General features: G+C 32.2%; 2 protein-coding genes across 2 annotated transcripts; one reads left to right on the top strand and one right to left on the bottom strand.

The window, feature by feature from the left end:
- Positions 1 to 1422: 1422 nt before the first annotated feature.
- On the bottom strand, positions 1423 to 2361 carry LOC126017752 (olfactory receptor 5AS1-like). The gene has a single exon (XM_049779805.1). It carries the CDS (start codon positions 2359 to 2361, stop codon positions 1423 to 1425), a length of 939 nt encoding a protein of 312 aa, XP_049635762.1.
- A 15412-nt stretch (positions 2362 to 17773) lies between these two features.
- On the top strand, positions 17774 to 18718 carry LOC126017731 (olfactory receptor 5F1-like). The gene has a single exon (XM_049779784.1). The coding sequence runs from the start codon at positions 17774 to 17776 to the stop codon at positions 18716 to 18718; it is 945 nt and encodes a 314-aa protein (XP_049635741.1).
- Positions 18719 to 21508: the final 2790 nt, after the last annotated feature.

Below are 21508 nucleotides of genomic sequence, written 5' to 3'. Positions count from 1 at the left end.
TCAAATAAAACATCTACAGTGATAAAATAACAATAAAATTGAGTAAAAATAAGTAAATTGAATATTTGCTATGTAAAATATCTTTATTTAAAAACATAACAACATTCTTAGAGATACAATTCTAATTCTTAAAGAATAATTATGATAGAATTTTACATGCATGAATTCATTACATTTTTCATTTTAAAACCATGCATTTTAGTAGAGATGTCTAATATCATGTCTAATTTTCAGGTTTATGCTCAAAAGAGGAAATCTAGCACTTAATTTTTTTAATTACAAAAAGTGCACAATGTTACAATCTCACAAGTGTAAAATGCAGCCCTTTAAATTTGTAAAGACAAAAAAAGAAAAAGAGAACAAAGAAACATTATACTTTAGTCATCAAAATTTATTCGAAAAAATACTTTTATTTCACTTTATTTTCTTTGTTAATTAATATAACAAAATAATAGAATAAGTTATTCAACTGTCTTGAAGATAAAACCTCTAAGATGGCACACTATAAGCATTAATAATGTGAAAAATTTTAGTTTTGGTCATCTTTATTTTATCAGGTACCTACTATGAGTGAGTAATTACTAGTATACTTGAAAGACAAACTGTTTTGATATTAGTATCAAAATATCACAATATCCAGAATGGTGGTGCAAGTGGTAGGGTATTTGCCTTGCATTTGCTAACCTAGGGCAGACAGCTATTCAATCCCCCGACTGCCCATATGTTTACCCAAGCCAGGAGCAATTTCTGAGTGCATAACCAGGAGTAACCCATGAGCATCACTAGATGTGGTCCCAAAACAAACAAACAAACAAAAAGAATCACAATATCCTAGAAATAAGATTGTTATTGTTATGTACCTTTTATCTGATACCTTGAGAATCTTAAAATGACCATTATTTATCCATAGATAAAATAAATTTTCTCTAAATGGTAAATATTCTATAAATGCAAATTTTTAGTTTATTAATTTGAAGAAAACTATATATTTACCCATATAATTTATACATTTATTCATAAAGCAATCTAACAAGCAGTTGACCTATAGCAGGTGCTATATATAAGCTTATATATATGTTCATAAATATATTTATATACATATATATCTACTACCAAAATATTCTAGTATGAATTGACTGACAAATGAATACATATCATCAATACAACATGATGAAAAGAGAAAATAAATCAATGCATAAAACACATTTGGGAATATTAATCATAACATTGACTATAATTTTATTTTTAAATATTTTATAGTAGAATTATTTGGAGAAGATCATTCTTGACAGAGGGCAACATAATTTTGAAATAAAAAGGATGAAAATGATATTTTTATTTGGAAACTAACGAAAATTTTAGAATGGTTGACGTAAGTAATCAATGTAACCCTGAGCAATCCTTAAATGATTTGAATGTTAGTCATTTGACTGTCAGGTTTCTTTCTAATAGTTTCTTAAGGGCATTTTTGACATCCTTGTTTCTGAAGCTGTATATTATTGGGTTACACATAGGAAAGACAACAGTGTAAAAGAGTGCAACCACCTTATCTGTGTCTAAGGAATAACTGGTGGTGGGACGTAAGTACATAAATAGGAGAGTTCCATAGAATAAGGCAACAGCCACAAGATGAGAAGCACAGGTGGAGAAAGTTTTTCCTCTGCCTCCTGATGACTTAATGTTCAAGACAGTGACAAGGATGCAGAAATAAGAGATAAATATGATCACAAAAGTGCTGGTCTGGATGAAGCCACACAAAGCAAAGAGCAGAAGCTCATTGAGATGAGTATCTGCACATGATAAAGCCAAGAGAGGTGGAATATCACAGAAAAAATGATTAACGACATTGGAGCCACAAAATGGCAGTCTGAAAGTGAGGCAGACATGTACCATGGAAGTCATGCCTCCACTACAATAGGCTAAAACAATGAAGCAGATACAGACCTTCTTGGACATCAGTGTAGAATAGAGCAATGGGTTACAGATGGCTGCATAGCGATCATAGGCCATTGCTGCCAAGATAAGGCACTCAGCATCAGCAAAACATGCAAAGAAATACATTTGTAATGCACAGCCATAGAGAGAGATGCTTTTCTTGGATGCTAAGAAATTCACCAACATTTTAGGAGCAATTGCTGTGGAATAGCTGATATCTAAGAAAGACAGATTGCTGAGAAAATAATACATAGGAGTTTGAAGGCTTGAATTGGTATTAACTAGGATTATTAAACCTACATTTCCCACTACTGTGAGTATATATACTATGATAAATATAAAGAACAGGGTTACTCTAATAGGAAAATAATCTGTGAATCCAACAAATATAAACTCAGTTGGTGGAGTATAATTTCTCTCCAACATCTTAGTTTTCTTGTTTCTCTCATCCAAAATACAGGGTATCAGAACACTTGAGTTGACTTCCGTGATTGCTGAACTGAGAATGTCTTTAATTTCCCTTTTAAGAAAACAAAAGAATAGTAGAATCACATATATGGCATTTTATGGAATGTGCTTAGCTTATCATTGTTTTTTTAATCACATAATTTAAAACCATTACAATGATTGAAAGCCATCATTGACAGCAGAGAATATCACACAGTATGTGTTGAGATGCAGTAATTGTACAAGTTGTGAACTTTACATGATGGAATTAGATCTTTCCAAGCTGGAAGGAAGTCATTTTAGCTGAACTGGTAGGATCTAATATGAGAATTGGCAGAGGTCTTGGAAATTAATTCCTATAATTACCACACTTCAGTGGCATTTTCTACAGAGAACTAAGAAAAAATTTAAGGGAAAAGAACAACCTCTCACAGGTAAATTTGATAATTTTAAGAAAGTGTATTTGAGATCTTGGCAGGCAGTTTAACATAACAGTTAAGAGTGCAGTTATGTAGGGAATTACTGTGCTTAATCTTAGCCTTGCTTTTTACAGTTGGCTTAACTTGATAAAGTAATTTTTCTCTCTCATATATATAGATGTATGGATAAGCAGTTGTGTATTTTTAAAGATTTAAGTGATATATGATAGGTAAATTCATGGAAATATATTAAATATAATTAATTCAAACAAGTAAATTGATCATTTTTAATTATTTCAGTTGCTCACTAGAAAGAACTTGGAAGGGGAACAAATAGCCCTTTCTATCTTTCTTTGATTTTTGGACAATGCTCTCTGTAGTTACTACAAGCTCCACTATTTTTGGTTCTGTCTATAAGTCATTTCATCTGTTATTACAATGGACTTATCTAAATAAATGATGTGCATATCAGGTTTTATTAACCATATTTCTATTTCTTTGGTAATTATTAATATAAATTGTAAAAATCAGGCAAGTTTGTGGCTAGAGATAGTGCAGCAGATTAGAAATTTTCCTTGCACACATAACTGACATGAATTTAATTCCAGTAACCAAAGTTGGTGCCCTGAATTTACCATATAAACATAAAAAGTTAAGGTAGCATTCTTATTTCTTCTTGAATATTCATAAAAGCTGAAAAACTACCTAGTGAGTTTCTATAGTCAATTATAAAAAAAAACTCAGCTTCCCAGACAATATCACTTATACTAAAGAGTCACACTCAGCTGAAATCAAAATAATTTCTAAACTAAAATGGGCCCCACTGATTTTCAGAGGGCTTTCATGGGACAAAACTATTTGTTTCTAAAAAGTGCCTATAAGTGGATATTTGAGTCACTAGAGTAGAACATAGTAGAGACAAAAATTAGAGTACACCCTCAATTTTCTCATTTGAATAGAATTGAGCTATGACATCAAACATACAAAATAGAGAAAAGCAAACCTAAGTTTACCCTCCCTATATTTTTAATATTCTGCAATTTTAATAGTCATTGAACCTTAATACTTAAATCTTGAATACTTAAATATATTAGGTTTGTTTATTCATAATAATAATATTCCAGAAGGTTGAAACTGGAATTAAATTACATAATTTATAAAAATATTTATAATATTTTGTGTGTAATATATTAATAAATTATATTGTTAGTTGTTCTAAATATCAGTGAAATAATGACAATTTTTAAAATAATTCTTTTATTCATCATGATAATTTCACTAAGTGGGTAGTTTTAGGAAAAGCACCCATTAGTCATATACTTAAAAATGGAATGGAGCCATAGAAATTCTGATTTGAATAAAGTTTAGTTCATGTCATTATGCAGCTAAATAAAATAGATAATAAATATTCTCAAATCCTAAAATAAGCAGAATTATTATATCTCTCATGATAATAAAGAACAAAATCAGGCAATAAATTTCATAAAGTGCAATGAATTCAATTTTCCTTACAATATTCCTCATCTACTATACTCACAAACTTAAAATATTAAACAACCAGTGAAGATGCATTTTATCTAAGAACAATTATCTGTGTTATAGTCACACTAGGTGACTATTTTGTTGATACTTTAAGGAATCAGTTACCTACCTTCTATTCATCTAGAATTTTGAATAGTAGAATATTTTTGCAGGAGAGGATAATATTCTCTCCAGATTTTACAAATACACTTTCTAAAGGGTGAGTATTTATTGTCTAGTTTAGGACAAATGGGATAATATCCCAAGATAATCCCCAATCTCAGGAGAATTTTTCATTGGCAATTACCTTCTTTCCAGTAGCATGGTCTAAGAGACTTACTTTAAATGAGAAAGATGAAGAATAATTGCATAATTGACTATAATGAAGACAGCTACAAAATAACCTATGTCTTCATTGCTGTAAGATCTTTGATAAAAAGTTCATCAGTATGAATCAATTAATTATGCCAATTGAAATGAATTATTTTTGACATTTATTATTTAACAGGTTCTTTATACATGAAAGCATTCATAGTAGGAATTGTGAAGTACAAGATCAAATCACTGAGATGAATCCCAGTAACCCAAATTCCTCACTATTATTGCAGAGCAATAATACAGTGTGTAGGGTGTTTGCCTTGCACGTGGTAAACAGGGTCAGGCCATTTATTCAATAAAAAATCACTCCTCATGATTCCCCCAGGCTCTCAACAGGTGAACTACTGCTAACAGAATATGAAGACAGGAAGCAAATCAAGTTTCAATAGTTATATGAAGTGTAGAGGCTGGGATATTTTATATAGACATTAGAAAGCAGCCTTAAAATATAGTTTAAGTAGGAAAATATAGTATAATATAATATAAAATATACAGTTATGACAGTATAATATTGTGTTCTCCCTGTGTAGTCCCTACATCTAAAACCCTAATCAGTCTTATTCTATGCTTGCCTGAACCATTTGTGCTAGTTGGCATCTATGCTATTTGTTACTGGATATATTTTTGAAAACATTTTACTTTCTGATATCTAAACTATCTTACACAGATTATTCTCTCTCATATCCCTGTGAAATTTTTGTTTGGTGGATGAAATTCCATTCAACTTTTTCTCAACTTTGAATCCTAAAATTTATTCTTAAGCATTGACTGATTAGTATTAAAACAGGTCCATATGGCTAGAAAGTGGAAGAGCAAGCTAGAAAGATTCTTAAAGGTTACAACACGGTCCCTAGAGATGAAGATTATTAAAGAAGTTATCTCAAAGTTTAATAAAGAAAAACTATTACATTTCAAGATTATTAACCACTGACACTAACATTAATGGACTGCCTCAAAACAGTTTCTCTTCTTTAATTCTACAGAACCATGCATTTCTTCCAACTCAATTTTCCATTCAAACCTACATAATTATTAGTATCAATATGAAAATAGAAATAAATATTTGGAAGTAAGAAAACAACCATCTTCTGTTTACTAATGCCATAATTAAAACTTACGTTTTATGTTTTCATTGTCAATCCTTTGTTCACAAGTAATTGGACTTTCCTTGGACAATTGCCAAAAACTGCATTTGATAATAATGAGGAAAACAACTTTGCTGAGTTAAAACAGAAAAAAGAATTGGCAGAACACTATTGGATACTCACATAAAAATTTTTAAAAATAGTTGGAAAATGGATAGAAAAATAAATTAGTAAAATTTGAGATTCTCATCATGGAAAAGTTTGCATTACAAACCATACTACCAATCACATGTATTTTGCTTCACATAAAAAAGCCAATAATTATTAATTTTTTTTTGGTTTTTGGGCCATATCCAGTGATGCTCAGGTGTTACTCCTGGCTATGCTCTCAGTAATCACTTCTGGCTTGGCGGAACATATGGGACACCAAGGGATTGAACAGCATTCTGTCCTAGGCTAGCACTAGTAAGGCAGATGCCTTACCACTTTGCCCACCGCTCTGGCCCCCAGGGATAAATTTTTGATTAAAAATTGTAGTGCTCATAATTAAGCATTAGTATACAGGGTACAAAAGTAAAATATCATTTTTCTAAGTTCTAGAGTGGAGCAAAATAATTAATGTTCATTATTAATCAAACATTCATGAACAACTAGAAAGGCAAAATGCATTTATTTGCTTTAAAGGTTTGTAATTCAGAGTTTTTAGGAAAATTCATGTCAGGAAGATTGAAGCACCATAACTTGATGTCCATAACATTATCTCTCTCTTTCTCTCTCTCTCTCTTTTTTTTGTGGTTAGATGGTTGGGAGAGGTGATCCTCAGGGCTTCTCCTGACTCTATGCTCAGGAAATAGTACTAGTGATGATCTAGAGACCATGTAGTATACTGGACATTTAGTGTACCACTGTGTTGTCAAAGTTTATTTCTTAGAATGAGAAAGATAATTTGTTGAAATAAAAGTTTGAACTATGCAAAGTGCTAAAATGTCCATGACATATATGACAGATAGCATCTTGATATTTCCAAGGCAAAAAAAAGTAAGAACATTTGACAAAATTAGTTCTTAGATCTTGGGAATTTGGAAATTGGAGGAAAGAAAAAAAACATAAAGGGAACTATGGACAATATTAAAATTATTGAATGATAATAGTAAATGAAAATATAATATGACTAACTTCCTAAAGAGTCAATCCTTTGGGGCCAGAGAGATAGTACAGTGATAGGGCATTTTCCTTAGATGCAGAAGGATGGTGGTTCAAATCCTGGCATTCCATATGGTCATCTGAGCCTGCTAGGAATGATTTCTGAGGGTAAAGCCAGGAGTTACCCTGAGAGCTACTGGGTGTGACCCCAAAACAACAACAACAACAAAATAAAAAATATATATGTATATATAAAGAAGTTTCTATCCTTTATTTACTGGAAAATTAAATAACAAAAATAATTATAAAAGTATAATTACCATCAGATAATTTACATTTGTTCTGAATATTTAAAGGCTATATTGGTCAGCTTGAGCTGGTTAAACTGCATATCCAAAATTATCCAGAAAAATACCTTACAAACAGATTCCTGAAAAATAACTCTCAAAATTTTAGAACGATTTATTCCATAAGAATAATAATATCTATTTGAAGCTATCAAAAATGTGGTATATTAGTGAGTGATTTATATTGATTGTTTCTGTACACTTAGGCAGCCATTACTTTGCTCTCTGGGCTGGGATGTTGACAACTTGGTAATTAAAGTTATCATGTATTCTTTCCATTCCTCTGTACTGAGACCTATAATAATCAGATGAAACCAGGGCTAGGGTGCCTCATAATTCCCCAGAACAACCAAGAGCAAGAATAATTATCAGGATCAGAGAAGAATGTAACCCCTAAATATCAACAAGTATTCACACACACATGCACACATTCAAGCATGCATGAATGCATGTATGAACACACATACACAAAGAAACAAGAAAAATACTTTAGTCTCTTCCATTGCTCTGTATTTATTCCAGTACCATGCTGTTTTAATGACTATAGCTTTGTAAAACAGTTTAAAGTTGGGGAAAGGGGCTTGTGAGGTGGAGCTAGAGGTAAGGTATCTACCTTGCAAGCGCTAGCCAAGGAAGGACTGCGGTTCGATCCCCCGGCGTACCATATGGTCCCCCCAAGCCAGGGGCGATTTCTGAGCGCTTAGCCAGGAGTAACCCCTGAGCATCAAATGGATGTGGCCCAAAAAACAAACAAAAAGAATAAAGTTGGGGAAAGTGATGCCTCCCATATTCCATTTTCTAAGAGTAGCTCTAGCTATTCGCAGGTGTCTATTGTTCCAGATGAATTTCAGGAGTGTTTGATCCACTTTAAAGAATGTCATGGGTATCCTTAGGGGGATTGCATTAAATATGTACAATGCTTTGGGGATTATTGACATTTAAATTATGTTAATTTTCCCAATACATGAGCAGGTTATGTGTCTCAATTTTCATGCTTCATCTTTTATTTCTTAAAAGTCTTTTGTAGTTCTTTATGGATAGATCCTTCACATCTTTAGTTAAGTTTACTCCAAGTTATTGAGTTTTGTGGGACATTAATGTGAATAGACTATGCAGAGAATGTTTCCCGGACATACAATCAGCTAATCTTTAATAAATGGGCAATGAATGCAAAATGGAGCAAGGAAAGCTTTATTCAACAAGTGGTTTTGGGATAACTGGTCAGCCACTTGAAGAATAATTAACTCAGATTTCAATCTAACAGCATGCACAAAGGTCAAATACAAATAAATTAAAGACCTTGATATCAGACCCAAAACCATAAGGTATATAGAATAAGTAGGTAAAACACTCCAAGACATGGAGTCTAAAGAAATCTTCCAGGAAGAAAAACACTCTCCAAAAACGTTGAAGCAGAGATAAACAGATGTGACTATATAAAGCTGAGACACTTCTGCATATAAAAAGAAATAATGCCTATGATACAAAAGCCACCCACAGAATGAGAGCAGCTATTCACCCAAATACACATCAGATAAGGGGCTTATATTTAAGATATATAAGGTACTGACAGAACTTAACAAGAATAAAACATCTAACCCACCAAAAAATGGGGAGAAGAAATGAACAATTTCTCAAAGAAGAAACACAAATGAACAAAAGGCACATGAAAAAATGTTCCACAACACTAATCATCAGGGAGATGCAAATCAAAACAACAATGAGGTACTATCTCATGCCACAGAGATTGGCACACATCACAAAGAACAAGAACAATCAGTGCTGGTGGAGATGTGGGGAGAAAGGTACTCTCATTCACTGCTGGAGGAAATGCCAGCCCTATGGAAAACAATATGAAAATTCCTCAAAGAACTGGAAATTGAGCTCCCATAAGATCCAGGTATACCACTCCTAGAGATATACCTTAGGAAATAAAAAAACAATACAAAAATCCCTTTCTTACACCTATATTCATTGCACTACTATTTACAATAACTAGACTGGAAACAACCAAGATGCCCTTCAACAGATGAATGGCTAAAGAAACTGTGGTACATATACATAATGGAATATTATGCAGCTGTCAGAAGAGATAAGTCATGAAATTTTCCTATACATAGATGTACATGGAATCCATTATGCTGAGTGAAATAAGTCAGAGAGAGATAGATAGGGAGATATATAGATATATAGATAGATAGATGATGGATAGTTAAATAGATGATAGATAGATAGATAGATAGATAGATAGATAGATAGATAGATAGATAGATAGATAGATAGATAGATAGATAGAGAATAGTCTCACTTATCTATGGGTTTTTTTTTAAGAAAATAAATATCATTACTGAAATAATTCCCAGACATGAGGGTCAGAAGGACCGGCTCATCATAAAAAGCTCACCACAAAAAGTGGTGACTACAGTTTGAGAAATAACTGCACTGAGAAATATCATAACAATGTCAATGTGTAAGGGGTGTAGAAAATCTGTATCAAATACAGGCAGGGGGTTAGGGATATGGAGGACATTGTTGATGAGAATGTTGCACTGGTAAAGGGAGGCATTCTTCTTACGATTGAAACCCAATTACAATCATGTTTGTAAACATTGTGTTTAAATAAAGGTATCATTTATTAAAAAAAGAAAAAAGTTCCCTATTCTTTATTACTGCAATGTAATAGAAAACTGAAATATTAGTTCAAAGAAAACAAGTGTATCAGGTAGGATTTATTTCCATTTATAAGTAAATTAAAACAAGTAAAATATTGAGAACTGAAATCCAATTTTCATTTTAAAAATCATGTTACTGAAACACATTTTAAATCACGTTTCATTTTTCTACCAATGCTTACTACTTTAATTTGGGTTGAGCTTAAATAGTTTCTATGGGATCAGTGGTTTTGCTTTCACTTTTGTTTCTTTGGAGTCAGAGTTCATCTTTGTTGAATTTGCAGTCATTATAATTATGTAGCATTCTCCCTTTGATATAAATAATATAGTAACAATCAATGAACAGATATTTCTCATAGGCATTAGTTGTTCTATTGTACAAAATTATGAAATTCAGGTTCCACTGCTTGACTTTGATTAATCTTTAATTGAGATTCCCCTCAGTGAGGGAAAAATGAAGGGAATAACATAATGATAATAGATTAAAACCCTTTAAATAAACAGTAAATTTATTTTTTTGTTGAAGTGGATTCTAATTTTTAAAATTTCTAAACTTTAATTTGAGTTTGCCAAATCTTGGTAACATGACCAGTTTTTAAATTATTTACTTTAAAGAAGATTTTTTTCTGGATCAATGCAAAAAGCATTACCATGAAATATGAGATACTTACTAAGGGTGTCAGGAAAAAATAAAATTTTAATTTTTACAGTTAATGTCATGTATTAGTTTATCTAAAAAGTATTTAAAAATGTAAAGAGGCAAAGATTTACAACTATTATTATACAGTTTATAAAATAATCAAAATTATTAAGATATAACTTCTTTCTCATTAGTTCATTTAGTCACCTACAAATGTTTCATCTTTATTTTTTAACTATAGAGTTCCTCAGAATTGTTCATCTATTTTTTTTTATTTTCATTAAAGTTTGTATCCTGAATATTTGTCAAAATCTTTTTCCGTAGACTCTTTTGGATAAAGTGTTTTAGACTGTGATTAGTAAAAATTTTATGATGGTAACAATTAAAGATCTTACTATAAAAAACTTGCTAGGTTAATTCAGTTTTGTGACATAAAATTTCTTAAAATAATAACCACAGTTAATTAGAACACATTAGACCTCTAGGTATTTTATTTTGTACTTAGAATGTGCTAGTTTTAATTATTTAATTATATATACTCACATTTAGAAGGTAAAATACATTTCTCTTTGTGACTATATGTCAACATATCAAACATATCCAACCCATATAAATTTTTATATCTACATGGAAAGAAAATAATTATTACAGATATAATAACATTTATAAGGCTTTCCATACATACTTTCTCCTTAACCAATTAAGATTCCATTTTATTCTCAAATTTTGACATAGGAATCTTTATTACATGGAATGAAGAATTTACTACTGTTAATATTTACTGCTGTTAATAAAATATATAATTATCTAACTGACAAATAAAATGGTACAAATAAAGTTTCTACAGCTCTTTATTTTCTCCATACCTCAACACTATTATTTCTTATTTATTAAAATTATTTATTAATTTTTTTTTATTTATTTTTTTTAACTTTGGAATTTGAGTTATTATTCTCACTTTATTCCAAATTTATTTGACTGACAGTTTTCATTTTTTATGCCCACATTTTTTGATTTTTATAAGATGGTTTATAGGCTTATACATATTTCTCTTTCTTCTGTGTGACATTGTTTATCTCTGCTTGATCTCCTCTTATTGAATTTAATAGTGGAGTTCCCCCAGTATAATCTATTTTCCTTATTTCCAAACTTTTCTAACTTATCTCATCTCAACATGTACTTACTAAAAAAATAGCAGTTGCTGTGTGAATAATAAAGACAGTGTGCATCCATTCAAATTTTGATAGCATATTTTCTGATAAATGTTAGCAAGTACCTATGAGGTCAGCAAAATACTTGCAATTATAAATTTTTTTTATTTTAATAATATAATTTTTATTTTGATCATAGTGGCTTACATATTGTTGACAATAATATTTTAGGTATATATTTACATAAAATCAGGGGGGATTCCCATCCCTAAATTGTCCTCCTTACACCTCCGTTTTTGTCCTACCTCCCATTTCCTCTTCCCTCACCCCCAAGGCGTCTAGAACATGTGGTCCCCTCTGTATCTAACCTACTACTTAGTAGTCTTGCATCAGTTTGGTCTTGACGCCTCCCTTATTTCCCCCTGTAAGTGGGGGCAGGGCTAGCTAATTCAAGTTGCGTGGTTTTGCCTGAAAAAGAGAAAATGAATAAACTGGGGGTAAAAGTCTAATACCCCGAAAATGGGCAGAATCCTTCTAGAGGTTCTCATCATCGATTTGGGAAATGAATGAGAGAATGAAGGTGAAACACTCCACCAGTACCAAAAGAAGTGTCAAATATCCAGTGAGGACTCCAGCTATATCGATAAGCACCACAAAAGACAGATAAACAAAACAAAACAAAACAAACAAAAAACAAAAACAAACAAAACAAACAAAAAAAACACGCCGTGGTCTTGAAATAAGAAACATGGCGTAGCACATATTGAAAGAAAAGAAAGGAAGAGAAAAAAAAATAAGGATAATTGGGGACAACAATTTCAATAATCACATCCAAACAGAGAAATCGACCAAAATAGCTAGGGAAATAAAAATAATAATAACAGAAGGTTATATATATACATATATATGTATGTATATATATTTATATATATATATATATATATATATATAAATGTCCAAGGTTTTGTGTTTTTTTGTATTTTTGTTTTTTTTCCCTCCTGCCCTGGCACAGTAAATATTGGGGTCATTCGAAAAGGAATTCACTTGCCCTATGCGATATGGGGTTTCTCCGTCCTTGGAGTATACTGTCATGGAATCAGCTCTAGTCTTTGCTTTGCTTTATTAATTTTAATATTTTCCATGAATTTATATTTTATCTGTTTCCCTGTGCTGAAATATTTTAAATTTGCATATTATGTAAGTTAGATATTTGTTAAATTAATATTGAGTCATATATTTGTCCTACATATTTGGGATAAAATTTATTTAAAACTCTTGTTCTATTTACCTATTGCTCTCATGAATTAAAATTTCTATAGTTTCTATGGAAAACAGTATGGAAGCTTCATAATATAAATAATACAAGATCCAGCAATTTTACTCTTAGATATCAAGATAAAAGAACACATAATGTCAAATTACAAACATATATTTCTATAAAACATATATCATTACACAGTTAACAATAGACATAATTCGGAAACAACCAAGCCCCTAATAATAGTAGTATAAAATGTACTATTTGCCTTTATTCTATTATACAATAGCATTCCATTTATTATATTTGCATATATATTATATATGTATATATAGTCATAACATTGAGGTAGTGTTCAACTCTAAGAAGATGAAATTTTGGGATTTTTTACAACATAGATAAACTTGAAAAGAGAATTTTAACTAAAATGAGGCAGAGGACAAATATAATTACGAAATGAATTAACTCATAGTTAGTAGTACATAAAGAAATAGAGAACAAGAGAAAAGAAATGTCCAATAAAAAACAAAGTCTTTGACTTTGGTAACAAAACTGAGGTGACCAAACAATAGTGGAGAATGGACTGAAATGTGGATGGGTAGAGAACCAATAAACAAGGTATAAGAGGTATTTTCACTTTAGTAAAGTTGTCATATACCTGAAAATTACTTTACTTTTTTTTTACCTTTTCTGAGTTAATTAGCACAAGTACCATTAATTCCACCAAACTTAAAGAAGAAAAAGATGGAAAAAGAAGAAAAGAAAGAACAAAAGGAAAGAAAGGAAGAAAAAGAAAGAAGGAAAAAGAAAGAAAAATAAAAAGAAAAGAAAGAAAGAAGAAAGTAAAAGGAAGAAAGAAAAGAAAGAAGAAAGAAAGAAAGAACTGAAACCCAAACACAATCATGTATGTAATAAAGTTGTTTAAATATACACACACACACACACACACTCAAAAAAGCACCTTGATGATCCTAAATAGTGTTAAATAATAGGTAATATTGGTGCCTCATACTTTCCTTGAAGGTATATACCAATCACTTTGAAGAACATTTTGGCAATTTCTGTGAAGCTATATTTACCTTATATCCAGCAAATATACTGCTTGTGATTTACTGGAGGAAAAAAATATATTTACAGAAGTTTTGCTGAGGCTCTGTTTATCATCGTCAGAATCTGGAAATAAGTGAATGGGTAAGTGAATGAGTGATCAAATTATGGCATGCTCATATTATGAAGTTCTCAGAAATCAAAAGGAATAAAATACATAAATATGAAGCAAAATGAATAAATCTCAAAAGAAAGGAAGGAAGGAAGGAAGGAAGGAAGGAAGGAAGGAAGAAAGAAAGAAAGAAAGAAAGAAAGAAAGAAAGAAAGAAAGAAAGAAAGAAAGAAAGAAAGAAAGAAAGAAAGAAAGAAAGAAAGAAAGAAAAAGAAGAAAGAAAGAAAGAAAAAGAAAGAAAGATAGAAAGAAAGAAATACAGAAAGATAAAAATAAAAAAGAAAGAAGGTTGTCAGCTCAGTAATAACTATGAAACTGCTCAACAACCCCTGACTGAAATGTACTCATTCCTATGAACCTGTCTGTTTTTTTTTTTTTTTTTTTTTTTTTCTGTACCACGTCTTGCTTTTGAGTCATCCATTCCAGAGTCGGCAAGAACATGAACCATGTACCATGAACCATGAATGAATATCATGATCTGCAAACAGCTGAAAACAAGTCGCATGTGGCAGTCGTGAATTCCCAGAAACCAGCCAACCATAGAGCTCCAGAATTACCCCCACAAAATGGCACTTGAACGGGGATTGAAAACTTCAAAGTAGTGCCTGGAGTAACACTTTCTTCAGGGTACTGAATAACAAAACTGTTATCACTGTGTCAGCCTCCTCAGCACTGCATGTGCTATAACATCTACTGCAATATTTACTTGCATAACTCTCTTTCTGAGTTGCCTTACACTGCTCTAGAGTATTTACCAAGATCTTTCAGATAAACTGAACATGGTATATTGGTTACAATTATGTTTTTAATTACGGAGTTTAAATAAAGTATTTAATAAAAAAAAATTCTCCCAGGCACATACCCCAAGAAGGGAAAAGTCTTACTCACAGGACTTTCCTAAGGCTGATATTGGACCTGGTGGGATAAGTAAAATTCCATTAATTGATGTCTGACTAGTGTGTGCAGGATACAGTAGTTAAGAGTCCTTTACTAAAAAGACTTCCCTTTCTTTTGTTTTTATTTTTGGGTTGCTCCCTTCGGCACTCGGAAAATGATGATCTCCCTGACAGCTCTTTTCTGACAGATTACTTAGTCAGCTGGTCACTATCCAATATTTCCTCTATCCATGGATGTTTTTTTAACAAATAGGAGTGGAGAAATTAATGTCATATACCTGTAAAATTACTTTACTTTTTCCTTTCTTCTTTTCTAAGCTAATTAGCATAAGCACCCTTGATTATGTCAACTCTCTCAGTTGATTTATGTTAAACTCTGGTCAATAAAAGTGGATAGAAAGCAGCAGAAAAAAAGAAGCTTTGCTGGCTCAGTAATATCCAAGTAACTGCTCAACAACCTCTGGTTAAAATGCACTCATTTCTATAACTGTCTGGTTTCTTGTTTGTCACTCTTTGCTTCTGAGCCATCCATTTTAGGGTCGAATGAAGATGAACAGTGGAAAGGCCATGATCTGCAAATGGCTTAAAGAAAGCTCCATGCAGCAGTCTTAAACTCCTGGGAAACCAGCTAATCCATATGTCCCAGAATTACCCCCACAAGTAGATAACATGTCATAGTCATAGTGTACCACTAAAATATATAAACATTTACAATCTTGTAAATAAATATTGCATAAATAAAATTGAAACTACTTAAGAATACAAACATACTAATTTAAAAAACAAAATTCCCCTATGTAAATGCATAATCATAATAGCTGAGATATTAAAACAAGCTAAATACCATTTGATGTGTGAGTGAACAAGGACAGTACTATGTATCTACATAATAGAAAACAACCAGATTTGAAAAACAAAAGGATAAAATCTTGAACTAGGTTGTTTCTGAAATAGTAGACTCTATACCTCTCATCTGTGAGGCACTAAATTGTATCCCTGGTGCTTCCTCGTCCTCCCAGAGGCACCAGAATCAGCTGCAGTAAAAAATAAAATGATGAGATCTTGGCATTTGTAAAAAACATGGCTGAATCTCAAAGATATTTTTTCTGAAATTAAATGAATCAGATGATAAAATATTAATGTCTCATAGTTTCATTATTTGTAAAATACAAAACAAACACACAAAAGCTAAATCAAATGGACCACAGAACAAAGCAAAAGTCAGATTCTGACAACAGAGCAGGTGGAGGTTGTTGGAAAAAGCACTGAATGGTGGTACATGGTAACTGTAACATTGCTCATGGATATGTATCATGTCACATACTTAAGAAGAGATAGAATTGAATGTGGGGGTAAACAGTTCATTTATTTATCATGTCAAATGTCATACAGTGCTATAAAAAGTGTTATTAGGAAAAAGTATTTTATGGAAAACACTTTTTATTAGAACAGTTAGTATACCATCCAGGAGTACAGAATACCTAGTGCAGAGAACTGAAAAGATGAGACATACTCTCTACTGACTGTAAAATAGCCTGAACTACTGACTGATGGTCAATAGCAATTTTGTTAGCCCTGCCTCTGGCTTTTGCATTCTATTTATTTAGTCTAAATATCTAGGTCCAAGTGACCAAATATGAGTGTTGATAATTATGAGAGTCATACAAGAATGAGGGACAAAGCTAAAAGCACAGAAAAAAGCAAAAGATAGGGTTGATGGAATGATAAAGCAGCACAATTTGCTTAAAGGTTTTTCAGTCCCTGAGCTAATCTTTCTATAGGGTAAGCATTTTAATCTTGCTTAACCAAGATAGAGTGTTTATCTATACCAGAAGAGTTTTATATAGATTTTCTCTAAATTGGAAAAAGTCTTAATTGCTAATAACTGATGATTCATGGATGCTTGGTTACAACTTAGAGGGGAAAAGTTATTAATAATACAACAGTATGATTGAATTTTCAACATGACAGTGAAAGAGAAGATAGACTAAGATTGACTATTTGTTTCTGTTGGTTCTGAACCAACAAAATAATTATGACATTTTTTGGAATTATTAGCCATATAATTGTTTAGAATAAGCTAGAATTCCAAAGATGGGGGCAATAAAAACAGTTAATTTATTTACCATGTCAAATAATTTTAAGTGTTTGAGAAATCAGGAGACACTTTCTGATGCAATTGTCAAATTACATAGAATCCATAGACCTGCATTTGATAATCTTGACTCTTGAGATTTAAACTATCTTCAAAGGAGATAATTAAAATCTATACTGTAATCCCCAGGGTTTTCCATGGTTTTCTTTATATAAAGAAACAAATGTGCATCAATGCACTTCTTATTCAGAAGGTATCTACAATTTTTACAAAAGGTAATTCAAATATTTACTGAATTTTCTGACATTTAAAAACAATCTTTTAAAGCTACAGCAAATGATCATGAAAATAATGGAATATGCAAGAAATATTCTGAAAGGAAGCTCTAAGGATTTGGCACTGACACTTCTGGCAAAGACAGGTACTGTTTCTATTACCACATGAAGATGAGAGAGCACATTGTAATGAGAACAATGGTGTAGGTTCACTTTTCAAGCACCATAAATATCACACTTCAGGTTATGATCAATGTTAATATAAGAGTAAGAAAATATATATTGATAACAAATGGACAGAAATAATTATACTTCAGTGACTGAATTTATCCTTTTGGGATTAACAGACACACTGGAGCTTCAGATTATTTTCTTTGTAATTTTCTTGGTAATTTACACACTTACCATTCTGGGAAATGTTGGAATGATCTTTTTAATAAGGATAGATTCCCACCTTCACACTCCCATGTATTTCTTCCTGGCTAACCTTTCCTTCGTGGATGTGTGTTACTCATCTACTATCACCCCAAAGATGCTGGTAGACTTATTATCAGAGAAGAAAACGATCTCTTTTGCTGGCTGCTTCTTACAGATGTACTTCTTTATAGCCATGGCCACAACAGAATGCATCCTCTTTGGGCTAATGGCCTATGACCGCTATGTGGCCATATGCAACCCACTACTTTACTCCTTGATTATGACTCCCACAGTCTGCCTTAAAATGGCAGCGGGGGCTATTACAGCAGGTCTGTTGAACTCCATGGTTAACACCAGTTATGTAAGCAACTTGCCCTTCTGTGGTTCCAAAATCATCCATCATTTCTTCTGTGATAGTCCTCTACTTTTTAGACTCTCATGTTCTGACACACAGCTGAATGAAAGCATTTTCTCCACTTTTGCTGGTGTAAATATGGTAGGAACTCTACTTGTTATTCTCACCTCCTACTCTTACATTCTCTTCTCCATTTTTCGGATGCACTCAGGGGAAGGGAGGCACAAAGCATTGTCCACATGTGCCTCCCACTTGACAGCTGTAAGTCTGTTCTATTCCACCGCCATCTACACCTACCTCAAACCTAGCTCCAGCTACTCCCTCAATCAAGACAAAGTGGCTTCAGTCTTCTACACAGTGGTGATCCCCATGTTGAATCCTCTCATCTATAGCCTCAGGAATAAGGAAGTAAAGAAAGCATTAAGACATGTAATGACAAGGAAAAGGATTTCTTCATTTCTGTGATTCCTAATGGTTTGTTGTATGACCAGAATATTTAATGGCTCTAAAAACTGATTCAAATATAGAAATGTTGATTCAAGCATTTCTGATTAATTTCAGTAATACTCAAATATGCATATGTAATTAGACATGCTTTTATCCATGTGCTCAACTATAAAAACTTACTACTTCAGCTCTATTGAATTTAAGTAATCTTATTTCAACATTTCAAATAGTTTCTATTTGATTCTTAAAATCTATAATTTTGCTTTTTTAAATGCTTTATATACATATGTATTACTTATTTAACTAATAATAATTTATAAAATTGTATATTTCTGTAGTTCTACATATTTTTGAAAAATTTCTAAGATTTTTGGGAGTTGGCACCACGATCTGTGGAACTTAGGAAACATGGGAAAGTGAGTTTCATGTATGTCTAATTCTATCACATTCTTTATAGATGCCAATCAATATTTTGACTTCCATGGTTTTTAGTAATTTATTGATGTGACGGATATTTATGAGAATCTGAGAACATGAGGGAAACTGGTAGAGATTTACAAACATAATGGGCAGTGAAGTATGGTGATGAAGAATTTTGAGCACAAGAAAGTCCAGACCCAACAGAGCACAAAAATTGAAAAAAAAAAAAAAAACACAAAAAAACAGTTTAGTGCAAAATCCTTTGTTCTTCAAAGCTACCTCAACCTTAATTGAATTTTTTATTGTGAAATTCTACATGCTCACTTCTACACTTAAAGACATACAAAAATGGACTGGATTTCCTTTTGTCAGAGCTGTGTGTTGCCAGGATCACTGAAACTCTCAGTTCAAGTGAATAAACTCCTTTCTCTTTTACCCACCTTGAAATGCAATCTTGGTTCCTTGAACTTCCCCTAACATTTCTGGAGGCCCCAGCAAGACTGGCTGACATGACTCCAATAGTGTGTAGGAACTATTCTATTCGGAAGCTGTGCTCTGCTGATTTGCAGATCAAAATATGTGCACCTCTGAATACTGGTCCAGATTTGATCACCCAGCTCAAAGTTCTCTGTGGTGAATCTAGAGGTTGCATTCACAGTCTTCTGCAAAATGAAATTTCAACTTCAGGTTCAGTAAGGATTACCTTGGTAAGAACTTCTGATGTGAATACAGAGGTGACACTAATCTGGTAACAGTTGTGTTGGAAATATCTCGGATTTGAGAACCTTTGATGTAGATCCAGGGCACTTATCCAATGATAGGAGAGTTGGAGAAAACACCGATCTTAATTCAGAAATTTAAAATTAGAAATGTTTTTAAACTGGATGATTGAATGAATGCTTCTATGAGTGAAGGATTTGGACTAAAAACCCCAGCCATGGGATATGATTGAGTTCATACCTGTGTTAGTGTTTAACGTTCAGTCTTACAGAGACTTGCATCTCAGATTCTGGTCCTTGAAAACACAGACTAAGCCACAGGCTTACATTAACTCCCTTTAACTTAGTTTTTGAGATCCCTTGAGGGGTGCTGTCAGGTGAGCTCCTGAGAATTGCCTGTGGCTTGTCTACATGGTCCCCCTCTATTAAGATACAGGGTCCCCCTCTATTAAGTTACAGTTCCTTGAAGCTAGGCATATATAAAATCCGAGATACCCCTTTCTTGGGACTTAAAAAATGTGCTGAGATGGGAAGATCTAGAAAGCTCTTTGCAGAAGGGATGTGGTTTAATGAATAAAAAGAGGAAAAGAATTTGTCCTGTTTCAAGAACAAAATTTGAAGATTAGATTCTGAAATTAATGTATTTGCCTTGTGCTTTAGCACCTCAGTAGCCACTAGTGCTGCTGTCACTGAGGCTGCCACTGGTGCTGCATCTACCAGCCCTCTTACTATCTACTGTCTACCACTACCACTGTTTCTACAGCTGAAGAGTCAGCTATTGCCCTCTTAAGGGCAAGTAATATCTGGGAATGGTGATAATTACCATATAATGCTATTTAAAGTTTTGAACTTAGAAAACTTGTGTGTTAAAGGTTCTAAATGATTTATAAATAGAAATAGAGACTACAAGGAAAGCTAAATATGTATTCATGGTAAAAATAAACTTAAAATTTGAAAATATCTAGTTCAAGTATTCTATTTTAAGAGAAAATTTGTCTTCAATGCAAAGAAAAAGAGAAACAATTTAAAACTTTGTCTCTGTTCTAAATAGTGTTTTCAAATGCTTTAACAGCACAAACTTCAACTTTGTATAAGATTATCTCGGTTGTGTACTAAAAATGCATGTGAATTAAAATTGCTTTTCCTGGGTAAGAAATAGTAGGAAGTAGATTTCAAATAGAGAGTGGCAAAATGAGAAATTTTCTGAGAGTGGAATAAAGTTAAAGGAATTTAGTAAGTTGAGATGTTGTGCTTTTTTGAAATGACTTCTGGCAAAAAGATCTTTAAAGCATACTAAATGAAAATAAAAGAAGGAAGTCAAGACATTATTGTGCAAAAATAATTCTATTCAATTATATCAAAATGGTCTTGATTTTAAAACAGCATAATCCTATTTGCGATCTTGAGTTTTATACTGCAGTTAACAACTGTGTTACTCTGATTAAATGTGTAGTGATATAATGTTTGTAATAAATTATATTGGAGTTTGGTGAAAATTTATAAGCATATAAGAATTGTCTTGAATAAGACCCACCATCTGCACCCACTATCCACTGCTACTGTTTCACAAATGGTTCAGTTTCAATAATTAACCATGGAGATATGCAGATACATCAAACCATCCAAAACTTCAGGTATGCCAATATTTAAATCAACATTGCCAGGACTT

Source organism: Suncus etruscus, chromosome 9, assembly GCF_024139225.1.
Source record: "Suncus etruscus isolate mSunEtr1 chromosome 9, mSunEtr1.pri.cur, whole genome shotgun sequence".
Classification (NCBI taxonomy): Eukaryota; Metazoa; Chordata; class Mammalia; order Eulipotyphla; family Soricidae; genus Suncus; species Suncus etruscus.
This window is presented reverse-complemented; position numbering and strand designations above follow the sequence as displayed.